This window comes from Podarcis melisellensis, assembly GCF_964234715.1.
Source record: "Podarcis melisellensis genome assembly, chromosome: 3".
Taxonomy (NCBI): Eukaryota; Metazoa; Chordata; class Lepidosauria; order Squamata; family Lacertidae; genus Podarcis; species Podarcis melisellensis.
This window is the reverse complement of record NC_138530.1, coordinates 47872425-47886224: the sequence shown is the minus strand read 5'-3', so window position 1 is coordinate 47886224 and position 13800 is coordinate 47872425. Positions and strand designations below refer to the sequence as shown.

General features: G+C 44.1%; 1 protein-coding gene across 1 annotated transcript in view; it reads right to left on the bottom strand.

Moving 5' to 3' along the window:
- Positions 1 to 13083, bottom strand: part of GALNT2 (polypeptide N-acetylgalactosaminyltransferase 2) — a 68816-nt gene extending 55733 nt beyond the window's left edge. Inside the window, exon 1 of the mRNA XM_081906879.1 lies at positions 12879 to 13083. Coding sequence (XP_081763005.1) covers positions 12879 to 12989 — 111 coding nt within the window. The 5' untranslated portion in view covers positions 12990 to 13083. The remainder of the gene's footprint in view (positions 1 to 12878) is intronic.
- Positions 13084 to 13800: the final 717 nt, after the last annotated feature.

The window sequence follows — 13800 nt, the reverse complement described above, 5'->3', positions numbered from 1 at the left end:
GCCTTTGCTCTATCATTCAACCTCCAAACGACTAGAGAACGGCTAGGATTTGATGAAACCCCAGGTGATAATGCAGCTCATTAAAATGAAAGCCTACCATTAATCTTCTCAAGTCCTTTTCATCCCAACTTATCAAAATTGTTCCCAGCGCACAAGGCTACCTCTTTCTTCTTCTTGGATGCCCCATAGAGCACTTGGCCTTTTGCCTTGCTTTTCTTCAATGCTTTTGACAGTCAAAGGAAAGTAACACAAATAATGAAATAGGGAATACAAAAAAATAAAAAAAGGAAATGATAGGGCACCTCACTAAGTATTATAAAGAAGTTCGTTACTTAGATTTGCTCCCTACTTTTGTTACTCTTCACTGAATGTTCTGCACAGGCATTGCTCAGTCTCATGCAAGGCCCAATACTGTGGCTGTCAATTTGTCTCAAGACCCCAGTGACTAAGCAAGCTGAGCCAAGAGATCTGGTCTCCCCGGGCAACTACAAAACCCTAACAGCACAAGAACCATGGGTTGCGACAGGGACAGGCTGGCAATTTCCTCTGGTGAAAGATCTGCCATCAGGGCTAAGCACGGCCTGCACTTTCCCAACTTCACACACCCACAAGAAGTGCCATGCCCAGCTGATGTGGGATAGGGCTGGCACTCTCATCAGGGCAAACTGCCTGCCAGCCCTGTCCCACCTCAGATGGGCATGGCAGTTATTGAGGGTGTGCGAAGTTAGGAAAATGCAGGCCATGTGTGGCCCTGACAGCAGATCATTCACGTGCTTTGCAGTTCTGACACACTTTTGCTACTCACTGCATCTGCATCTTCAACCCTCAGGTGGGTAACTGAATGCTCGATGTCGCAGAGCAAACTTGGATAGCCAGTCCCCTTCTTAGCTCTGCAGAAGGCTGATCACCAAAGAATTGATGCTTTTGAATTATGGTGCTGGAGGAGACTCTTGACTGCAAGAAGATCAAACTGATCCATTCTGAAGGAAATCAGCCCTGAGCGCTCACTGGAAGGACAGACCCTGAAGCTGAGGCTCCAATACTTTGGCCACCTCATGAGAAGAGAAGACTCCCTGGAAAAGACCCTGATGTTGGGAAAGATGGAGGGCACAAGGAGAAGGGGACAACAGAGGACGAGATGGTTGGACAGTGTTCTCAAAGCTACCAGCATGAGTTTGACCAAACTGTGGGAGGCAGTGGAAGACAGGAGTGCCTGGCGTGCTTTGGTCCATGGGGTCACAAAGAGTCGGACTCAACTAAACAACTAAACAACAACTATTGTCAGCTGAAAGGCGAGCTCCAAAACCCCAAGGGTTTTGCTTTACAGCTCTAATTTCTATCATAAAATGAGCCCCAAAGCTATTTTTGTTTTGTTTTCTGACTTTTAAAATTGGCTATTTTTACTTTGAAGGAAAAGTAGCTGTGTGGGGCTGAAATTGAGGTCACAATTTTGATACAAATTGCAGTCTCTTGGGAGTTTCTCATTAAACACACACCCCTTTGGTTGTATATGACTAAAGGTGCTGTTAGCAGCTGGGAAGGGGCATGAGGACCAAACTGGGAGTCCACATGGCTTCTTTTCCTTCAAAATTTGCTAAACTGTTGTTTAGATTGCTGTAACCCCCTTCCCCTATGATCTTCTGATGAAAGGCAGGTAATGAATCTACTACTACTACTACTACTACTACTACTACTACTATTTATTATGATAGTAAAAGTGAAATTATTCAACACTTCATTGAAAAGTGCTACTGAGTTCCTAACAGTTTTTGTTGTTGTTATATATATTTTCAATTAACAGAGCCTAAAATTAGATCACAGCATGGGGGGAGACTGAACTTGTAAAGGTTAAGCACCGCTACTCTTAACTAATAGTAATGGCTAGTTCAAAACCAGCAAACTTCAAGCTGATTTCTAATGCTGGTTTTAATTAACCAAGGTTAAGGTGAGCCACAATACTGGGCATGAACAATATGGCAACTAAAAGCACAAGTGAATATTTCTAATTGGAGCTCTCAAATGAAACCAATTTCAGTCAAAAGCACAGCAACTTGCATTTGGAGCCATATTTATAAAGCACCTAATGTAAGTGGTGGCTGCAAAAAGCCACTGCAAGTTTGCTTTAAGGCTCCCCACTGTTCCTTTGCAGCTGCAGGCTTACCTGTCCCATACCCAACATGTATGAGGTCAGGTGGCTTGCCCAAAACAGCATCACTGGGCAAACTGAGAAGCCTCTTGTGCTTTGAATCCATGCAATGAGGTGAGCTCCTTTTGCTTTGTCCCAGGTCCTGCCAACCTATCAGCTCGAAAGCATACCAGTGCAAGTAGATAAATAGGTGCTGCTGCAGCAGGAAGGTAAACAGAGTATCCATGCGCTCTGGCTTCTGTCACTGTGTCCCACTGCGCCAGAAGCAGTTTAGTCACGCTGGCCATATGACCCAGAAAGCTGTCTGTGGACAAACACTGGCTCCCTCAGCCTGAAAGCAGAGATGAGCATTGTACCCCATAGTTGAATTTGGCTGGACTTAACCATCTAGGGGTCCCTTACCTTTACCCTATTACTGGGATAGTGGAATGTGCAATCAGATAAATCTAAGGCCTTGCAAGGAAAGAAACACAAATTTTACATACCCTTCAGACAGGTATGAAGGTTCTCCATGCGTGGAGAAGGGGAAGGTGTGCAGTTCACTCCTAGTTCCTTAAACCCTTAACAAAAGCTTCGTCAGCACTGATTCTTTTTTCTAACACAGGGAGAAGGGAGCCAGCAGTCATGGCAGTCCAGGAGTCCAAATTCCAGAAGAATTTTTTTGCCATTTTAACTGGAGGACAAATTTTAATCCAGGCTTCCTCAACCTCAGCCCTCCAGATGTTTAAAGGCTAGAATTCCCATCATCCCTGACCACTGGTCCTGCTAGCTAGGGATCATGGGAGTTGTAGGCCAAAAACATCTGGAGCGTCGAGGTTGAGGAAGCCTGTTTTAATCTATTGTTAAGAGTTTGCTAATTGCCATAATTCATCAATTAGAGGCTTGCAAGTTGGTACTTTCAGCGTAATCCTAACAATATCAATGGTAGCCAATTTATGACCTAATCTCCTGAAAGGGTAACATACACTTGCGTTTGAGGGAATAACACAGAGGTGGGGGCCCTGTGGGCCTCCAGAAGGTATGGGGCTACAATTACCACACCTGGCCATTGAGCATGCTGGTTGGGGCTGATGGGAGTACATCACCATGTCACAGGTTCCCCACACCTGCAATGATTTTTCAATGCATATAATGCTCCTTTCCCTCCAACACTGCAATTTTTTTCTTTTTCACAATAGCCATTTCACACAAATAGCTCCCCATGTGAAAATGAAGTGGCAGAGGATGTGAGTTTATCATGCCAAGAATAAGAATACATAATAAGCCCATTCCATATTTACGAGGAAAGAAAGACCAAAAATAACACTGTGTGTTTTCATGAGCAGGAGTTCGTTCTGCAAGTCCCTGAATTAAATAAAACTCTATATACACCGTTGCTGAGAGCAACTACTCAGAACTAGTAATCAGGAAACGCATCTTGTCTAAATTCACAATTGGATAACTTAACTTCAAAAGCTCCCTGCAAGTAATCAGTTTACATAGATATATGGCAAAAGAGATGCCATTCATCCAGAAGCCCTCTGGATGGAGAGTAAGAAGAGCTGATCCCACTCACTTCTGAATCTGGCCCTGCCCATAATAGGATGCAGCCCCCAACAATTTATCCCAAATAGAACGTAGCACCCTTGACAGGAGAAAAAAGAAAAGGGAAAAATATTCCCCATTGCTGTCTTACCGCCAGATTTTATTTTTATTTTTCATTTAGAACTTAGGCAAATTCTAAACCAAGATATTGGGAACCACAGCTTCATCACTACTCGGAACAGTTTAAACTGAAACCAAATATGTACACATTAGTTACATATTTAGATACGCTACTAGACAGCTGGGAGAATGCACAGAGCTAAAAGCAATGAAGATTCGGCGCCCAGAAATGCAATAAATTATCATGGCTTCTAAACAGTGTGATATTTGAAGCCAGAGAATATCATCTACTTACTATTCATTCTGGGATCACACCCTGCTTAATTATAGAAGACCACCATTTTCAACTGGAGTGCAAGCTAGGCTTTAGAGATTGAATTGTAAATTCAAAGAGCATACATCTGTGGCATTATAGCACATAATATGTAGAAGTATGACCAGATCACATATTAGGCAGATGTTCAGCAAAACATACCTCTGTTGCCTATCACATCCTTAGGTTAGCATCATTGCACCTTTTAAAAGTGCAATAACTATAACACAATAGTTATAGTTGTAACACAACAACTATCAGAAAACATAGTGTCAAGATAGGGAGAGAGGGACAAACATCCTGTAGTTGGGGCAGGCTCTCCTGCTGAATACAAAAAAGCAGCCCAGAAGCAAAATATGTAGGGTTTGAATATACATTAACTATACCCATGTCAATAACAAGAAACACACTCCTTTTGACCATATTAGACTATCTCCTACATGGGTTTCACATACAGTGCTACCTCTGCATACGAATTTAATTCATTCTGGGGGTCCGTTCTTACCCCGAAACATTCACATCCAGAAGCACCTGTTCTGCGCATGTGCTCACGGTGGTAGTCCGCCTCTGCGCAGGCGGCGAAAGCCTTTCCGTTACTTCCAGGTTTGCCACGTGCGTAGCCCAAAGCATTCGTATCCAGAGGTGTTCGTAACTAGAGGTACCACTGTACACCAAAGCCATTTGTTTTAAAGTGGTTTAGGAAGGATATATTTTCCTAAAGAAAAGCAGTTAGGTCATGCTTTTAAAAAGCAGTGGGAAATCATCTCACTCAATTTTTAGTAACTTAAGTGGTAACCTATACTGCTATTATTTTTCACTATTAGTACACATTATAGGACTTCAATCCCTGCATGAATCTATTACAGCTGATCAGAAGTACAGAAGTACAGGGATACTGTCATGCATCTTACGACTGAAGAATAATGGACCTTGTTACCTGGTGCCAAATTAGGACCAAGAATCTCTGTTTTTAAGCCAATACAAGATATGAAGAGAACTTTGCTAGTTCAGCAGCAACAGTCAGTGTCAGTGATCTACAGCAACCTTGGCTATGAAGATACACATTCTTCCAGGTTTAAAAATGTAGGGCATATGTAGCTATAAACTTTTGATATGTGCCAACCTCCTGCTTTTATAGTTAGTTTGTGGATCGAATAACTGTTTGTAACACTTTGTTGTTATTATTCTGTGACTAACTTGGCTTTCACAGACTTCTGGCATGGAAGCTAAAGAACATTGTGTAAGTCCATTATTTGTCACTGATACAAATCCAAATTTCAGTTAAGCTCCTCATCAGTAAAGAAAAGGTAATGAACCCATCAACTGTGCCAGCTAATTCTCTAGCTGTACTGCTTAGACCTACATTTAGCAACATTCTTTAAAAGGCTCTAGCTTGTCAACCACACAAGCAGCTGGCACCGATGGACAATGCACTTGCCATATCAAAGAAGCCTATGGAAGTGCAAACTCTTATTTTTGCCCATTGTTTCTAGTTAAGATAAGCCAGCCTGCAGCCTACATAACCAAAAGTACTTCCAACATAACCAAGTTTACTATGAACAGCCATCAGAATTCTGTTCTTTATATGGACATATTTACTGCACCATAAAGATATCACAACTTCCTGTCCTGCTGCAGTGAGTGTCAAGTATCTATCTGAAGACTGCCAGTATGACCGACAGGATATTTGAGTTTGGCTCTCATGATCCGACTGTATAAATCTTAACTACATTTGCATGATTCTCATGGGGAAGCAGTATGTATTAATTACCTCCACCAGGGGACTTCCATTACTGAATGATAGGCTGCACTGTGGAAAGTAGGCATGATCTCCTGTATCCTGTGGAGGAAAGACTATGAGTGGAATTCAACATTGTGCTAACATGGTCATTCCATCAGCACATGAATTTTGCTTGCTAAATGAAATGATATCCCCTCTCCTCCCCTGACACATTCTGGGAGTTTTCCTGACCCTCCAGAGCAGATCTGGGGAATGCATAGGGGAAAACATCAGGGGAAGTAGAGGAAGGAAAATCCTGCCGCACTACCAACAGTCCTTGCACTGACTTCAGTTAGTGTAGTGGTTTAGTTGAATCCAGCCCAATGCTTTTAGATGCAGGCAATGGTGCCATACCCTCTGTGCAGGAACCACAATTGGCTAATGGGATTACCCAATCATTTTGCCGTAGAGGTGGCAAATGCATCTTGATATCTGATAAGGTAGGACATAGGCAAACAGATTTGTTTAAATGGCAGATTTGTTTAAATGGCAGGAGTTGGATTATCTATGAATATTTCTGACAAGAATACAAGCTGTTTTAATATATCATCTTGAAGAAAAGCTGCTATTAAGATAACATGCTAAACGTTAAACACAGTTCTAATTTCTCACAGCAGGTTATTTATTGTATTTTTTTACAATTATTTTGTCATTCAGCTGTCACCCAGAGAGAACATCAAAAGAAAGCCAGATGTTTTACTAATGGAAGTGAGGAAAACATTTAGCAATTAAAGCTATAAAAAGTATCGTTTAACTACTTCACTATGAACATAGCACTAAACAGCTGGTTAAGCCCAGAAAAATCAGTTGCCAATTTGTGAAAATCATACTTTAAAAACTGTATCTCAGTGGGATTTTTCATAACAAAGTGAATTACCCAGTGCCTAAATTTTAGTTAGAGGTCATGAAGAATTTTCAGCATAACCAGAACAGTGTTTCAGTAATTAAGCAATCAATGATAACAGCATGCTAAAGAACCTCTATTGTCAATATTCCTCTGAGATTATGAGTACTGATTGATGGTCCTTCTTCAAAAGCCACACAATATATAGTCACCTCCTTTTCTGGCAGTGCAAATCTTGACACAACTCTGCCATTTGCATGATTCTCAAGCTTTTTACCATATGTGGCAAGACTGTTTAACCCTAATCTGATGAACTCCCTAAAGCAAGTTATGTAACTAGGGCACAGGCTGCAGCAGTGGTTTCATGAACAGTCATGCAGATGGAAGCTGCCATTATGTGGTTAAGCACTTTCAGCTAAATCAAACTGACCTGGTTTACCAGTAGTAGTATGGTTTTCATCTTCCACAAAAGCACTGTGGCAGAGAGACAGCAGGAATGAAATGTAAACTTGCTTATTTTATGCAATCTGCAAGATAGGCTGGAAGAGGAGGAAAGGACAGAGAATGAAGAAAGAGCTGTGAGTGGAGGGGGTCCTCTTCCCATTCCTTTGAACCTCCTGGGAAACTCAACAAACCAGTTGTATCTGAAACTGGGTGTGGAGAGGGCAGCTGAATGCCACACAGCTGTCGGTAGCCTGAGGAAATACTTATCCACCTTGAGCCTGCCCATAAAAAGCAAATCTAGAGTGAGAGACTAGGGTGAAGACCACTGTTTCCAGAAACTCTTCTCATTGTGAGACCTTTATGCGTGCACTGAGAATTTGTTGGACCAGTGAGTAAGAACCCAGAGACTGAGAAGGAGGGTGTGTCAGAAGGAAAATAAATAAATAAATATAGAAATTAAATAATCAATCTCAATAGAAAGGACAGATCTTGTAGGATAACCAGTCTCATATAACAACATGCTTAAGTTTAATTAATGCATGATGGGGTTAATGCCGCAAAGTAAGCTGTCCTGCCAGGCTTAACCTAGGTCACTTCCCATTACCAGGTGCAGTAGTAAGATGTAGTTAGGACACCAGACAAATACAAAACATGACAGAGCTAGTTTTGATTTGCATATTCAGTGTAAACAAAAATGTATTACTAAAAAAATCACTTATGAATGACTTTCAAGTTGCTAGCACACCTTTTAAAGCAGCTTAAGCTAAAATTTATTTTTAACAATTCAAGTTACATACAGTGGTGCCTCGCAAGACGAAATTAATCCATTCCGCGAGTCTCTTCGTCTTGGGGTTTTTTCGTCTTGCGAAGCACGGCTATTAGCGGCTTAGCGGCTATTAACAGCTTAGCGGCTTTAAGAAAAAGGAAACAAACTCGCAAGATGTTTCGTCTTGCGAAGCAAGCCCATAGGGAAATTCGTCTTGTGGAACGACTCAAAAAACGGAAAACTCTTTCGTCTTGCGCGTTTTTCGTCTTGCGAGGCATTCGTCTTGCGAGGTACCACTGTATGGCTTTTAAAAAAGGGCGAAGGGAATCCTTCAACAGCTTCTGTAGAAGACTGGAAAACTGCTAGGACTGCCTCATTCAATAAGCCACTGTTCACCTGCCTGGCAAACATCCATATATATGAGAGCGACTTAAGTCACCAGCATGCAGCAGTAATGGCAAGTTATTCATCTTCAGTTAATTAAGTAATATTTTGCACACATACACAAAAAGCTACTCTAATTTGCAACTTGTCAATTTCACTATTTTTAGCATCACATTTAGTGAGAGCTGTCTATTCAGTAGGGGGGAACTTGACTTCCATTTTGTGGGAAGCTCAGTTGGAATTCAGGAGTGCATTATGGTATATATTATTCCACGTCCTTCAAAAGAAGAATATATCTAGTATACCATCAATATGCTAAAGTATTTATTTTCAATATATTTATGACCAACCTTTCATCAAAGAAGCTCAAGGGAGCATAACTCATTCTTTCCCCCTCCATTTTATCCTAATAGCCCTGGGTTCTAATCTCACCTCTATCTCATGAACTCATCAGGTGCTTTTAGACAAACCACTCTCCCTCAACCTTAGGCTCACACCTGGGTGAAATAGTACCAATTTTCATTACAGAGTTGTAGTGTAAGGGCATATGTTGAGCACACTGAACACTGAAAGCACTATACAAAAAAGTACTATCATTAAACTGCTAGAGAGCCAATCTAGAAGAGTTTTCTCAAAGCTCTGCTAATCTTGTCTCCAGAACTCTGCAAGTCCTGTGTTCCACTGGGACCACACAACATTTGGAACAAGGCACTGACAGATTAATGGACATTGAAAGCCATTTGAAACCTGTTTTTTAACTTAAGATTCAAAAGACAAGAATTATAGAAGAGTTGGAAATCTCTTGCCCAAAGTAGGAAAATATCTTAACCTTCAATACAGTAATGTTGTGGAATGACTACTCTGTCTGCCTACCACAGATCCCTTGAGCAAAAGTTAAGACACAATTTTTCCTACAGCCGCAAAATATTTCATACTGGACAAGATTTCACAGCTATGGAAATGAGTTCGGTAGCGGCACCAATGGATGTTGATAATCAAGGTATAATGTTTACTTATTTATAGGATACCAGTACCTAATGCCCATACCAATCTTTTTTATTTTGTATAAAATGTAAGGTAGTAGTATAAACAAGTGAAATTTATCACCCAATGTATTTTCATCAACATAAGCTGATATTAATATATACTCAATATACACAATCAAAGTGCATCACAGGGTTGAAATTAAAACAGAAAAGCAACAGAAGCACATTGCCCTCATTGGAAAAATGTTATATGCCTGGACATCTCAATAAGAATTCAGTTAGTTCTGCATAATACTCAAGGGTGGGGAGGAACACTCTTCAATTTGCAAGTCTATGTGACACTCCTTCATCAAGATTAGCTTGGTGAATAAGTGAGTCAGTGTAGGATAATGGTTAGAGTGCTGCTACTAGGAACCAGAAAGCCTGTGGTTTGCTAGATCTTGTGACCTGGCCTTGAAGGTCACTGTGTGATCTAAGGACAATTGCTACCCCATAGCCTAACCCAGTGTTTCCTAACCTTGTGTCTCCAGCTGTTTTTGGACTACAACTCCCATCATCCCTAGCTGGCAAGACCAGTGGTGAGGGATGATGGGAACTGTAGTCCAAAAACAGCTGGAGACCCAAGGTTGGGAAACACTGGCCTAACCTACCATACTAGGTTGTTGTGAAGATAATAAAAGACGGGGGGGGGCATGCACATCTCTATTAGCTGTGCATAGAAATAAAGGATAGAAATATAATAAATATACTGTACTGCCATTTCAATGTTCTATTTCCATAGAATACTTATAAGAAAGCAGTGACCAGAACTGAGACAACACCAAGGATAAGTGACAGAACAGAGGCGCACACACAAAAACTGGCTGAACTTAGTAACTGAATGAACTATCACTTGAGTACCATGTAAACTAAATAATCAAGATTTCAATATAGCCAATCTGATATGTTAAAGTTGTAATTATTTGCTTTGTAAGTAATTAAAGTGAATTTCCCAATTTCCCCAGCAGTAGGATTTCTATTCATAAAGCACGCACACCACTTCAAGTTTTATTTCAAAGTCTGACATCCCCTGTTAATGAGCCTTTTACAACAATTTCAAAAGCTATTACGTTTACACACCTCTTCCTCTGCTTACAATTACTAGGCCATTCTAAAGGTTGGAATTAAATGTTATGCTTCACTGAGAGAAAATAGAATCCTAAATCACCAATCCGTGTATAATTGTTCATTTCCCCCACTTGTGGTCACAGACCTTCAGCTCAACTGGGTCATTACTTCAGACTTTCTCCACTTTAGATCCATGTTAAGTTTGTAACTCATTTCTGTAATTCTAACCTTTTACATTTCACATTTCTTAGCTCCTAAAATGACATGTTTTATTCTCAACTTTGAGCACACTATTCATAACACCCAATAAGACAACTATGCTAATGGAAGCTTTCATGGACATAGGGCAACAATTCATTTGTTTACTCCTTTGGACCAGTACTTTGAAGCACTAATGTGGTCACTGGTTCTGAAAGAGTGTGACTATTACAATCAATGCCAATTTTTGGCACACATGACCAACTGGCTTGGTTGGAGAATCAAGTAAAAATAGTACTAGCAAGAATTTCTTGTGCTTCTATAATCAGTTTATTACTTCCTGAATCCATGTTGTGACAATTTACTACATAATATTTCTGGCCACATACTATACTGTGTTTCCAATACTTAATCCTCGTACTTTTATTTGCCAAAGCAAGAAAAGAAGAAAACTTTCAAATCATCTTGAAATCAGTTCTTGGTATCCCTTTTTATGTACCAGAAACTCGCAATATATGAAAGGAATCCCTGGATTTCAAAATCTTGCATTTTTTATTTATTTAAAGCAAGTGAATTCAATTATAAAGACAGACTGTCAAACCACTGAACTGAACTCCAATGTAAAAATTTTCCAGGACTGAAGAAAAACCTCAAATTTTAGGGCAGGGGTGGCTACTTGTCTACTTGTAGCTCTCTAGATGTCACTGAACTACAAGACCCAACAGCCCCAGGCGTTATGATAAATGGTTTAGCAACACTGAGACTCTGGACATGAGTTAGTAGCACTGCTCTATGCCTCCGATTCACATATTGCCTGAAATATTGCCTGCTCAATGAACTATCATGATAGGCCACCTGAAAGATTAAAACAGCTTAGTGAAGCAACTGTTTCAGCACTGCACCTATTCAGCACTACCCAAATATTTACAGCCAAAGAACAGGTACTGGAAAAGAGGCCTGCTCTTTACATTCCAGAAATCTGAAGATCAACCCACTGGACCCAATTATAGCTAAAGAACACAGCACTAAACGAATACAGTGGAAAGCAGTCAATTGTCTGAAAAAATTAACATTCACTTCTAGCTTCAGCAGTATTTATACCCTCAATACTGGGCCGGGGGTGGAGGTGAGATATACCACTTCACCATAGACAAGCGGAGCAATGAAATTATTTCCAAGGTCGGAGCCTATGCAGAAGAGAGACTCGTCGCGCCATAAATAAGCAATTCATCCAGAGAAGTGACAATCCGGAGCAATTCTTACCAGCTTCCCCCCTTTCCCCTAACACCGCTCCCTCCCACGCCAATTCCCCCACAAACTGCGACGTGGCTCGCTTCTGTTGGCTGCGAAGCGACTCGTGCAATGACGAGTTGGAAACCAGGCTGAAGTCCACAAAGAAACCATCTGATTAATTTCTTTTATTTTCTTTCTCTATTTTTTTTTTGAACAGGGAAAAATGGGTAGAGTCAGGGACGCTACTGTATTCCTCTCCGAAGAGAGCCAGCAAAAGGGGGGGGGGGAGAGAGGAGGCAGGCGATCCCTCGCGCTTGGAGGGCGAACTCCTTCCACAGAGCGAGAGAGAGAAGGGGAGGCAGAAGCGGCAGCCTAACCTCGTGTCGATTCCTGGATGGGGTGGAGACGGAAAGCGGAAGAGGGAGACGCTGGAGGGGAAACCCCCCACCCCACCCCCACTGCCTCGCTTCCCTCTCCCTCCCCACGTCGCAGGCGGCTTTCCCTCCCCGGCAAGACAAGGAAGCAGCGCCCTCTCCCTCACCGACCGAAGGGAAAGCCCCCTCGACCCCCGAAATAAGAGAAGGGGGAAGCGGGCAGCTGGGGAGAAGGGGGGGCGCCATATTTTACGGCGCTGCTTTCGAAGGGACTCCTGGCCCTGAGGGGAAAGGGAGGGGGCAGGAGAAAGAAGCTCGCCGCCTCCTTCGCCCATCGGGGAGGCGAGAAGAGACGCGGGGGAAGCCGAGGGGGGAGTTCGTTCCCGCTCGCCTTTGGAGCAGGAGACGTGAGGAGGAGGAAGCCGGTCCTCGAAGCGAGGCGCGTGGGGCGGTTCTGCGGGCGGCGGGACGGGCAGGGCGGCGGGCTGAGGTGAACCGCGGGGAGAGAGGAAGGGCAGGGAGCGGGACGCCGCCGCGGTCACGGGAAGGCGGCGGCGGCGGGACTGGCACTGTTCCGCCACGGGAGGAAGCCAGCCAGGGAGCCGCGGCGTCGCCCGGCCGGTGTGGGCGCCTGCCTGCCTGGCGCTCTCCTTGCTCACCTTCCTGCCGCCTCCGGCGAGCGCGGCGCTGCCGCCCGAGTACATGTAGTAGGCGATGCCCAGCACCCAGAGGAAAGCGAAGCAGAGCATCAGCCGAGACCGGCGCCGCATTCTCCCGCCCGCCCAGTGCTGCAGCAGCGGCACCAGCCGCCGCCAGGCCAGCAGGAAACGGGCAGCAGGCGCCGCCGCCGCTACCTCCGCTGCCGCTGCCGCCGCCGCGCAGGGTCAGGGGGCAGAGGGCGACGGCCCACCCCCTAGCCAATCGCGAGCCGGCCTGCCCCGCGAGGGGCGGGGCCAGGCGCGTCGCCATGGCTGCAGCACGCTAAGCCTCCTGGGGTCCCTCCCATCGAGGCACGGCGGGGGGGGGGCTCGCGCGGCCTAAGCGCGTAGTGGGAGGGTGGGGGAGGGGTCCTCCTCCGACGAGACGGACCGGAGATCTGAGGAGGAGGCGGAGGAGCAGCAGCAGCGGGTCTCTCCTGCTGCTGCTGCTTCTTTTATGCCCAACTCCTCCTGCAAACGGGGAGCTCAGCACAGGCAGGAGGAGGCGCTGGCTCGGAAGGGCTGAGTGATCTCGGGAGACCCCCGGCGACGCTGTGCGGGTCACCCCGGAGGGCAAATCGGAGCAAAATCGCGAGCTGCCTTCCAGCAGAGGTTTCCAGAGCAGCGACGGGAAATGGCGCGCAGGGCAGCCCAATGCATGGTTTAAGTTCAGTGGGGGCTTACCCCGGAGTAAGTGGGACCGCTCGCTCTTCTGCGCTTACTTGGGTGTAAGCGGCATCGGTCTCACTTGCAAGGAAACGTGCCTAGGATTTCACCGTGGATCGTGTTGCGGGGAGAGGGTGCAAACAGCCTCCTTAAGCCGCTCGAACTGTGCAGAGCTGATTTCAAATGGCTTGTTATGCCTATGTTATGCACTACGGGG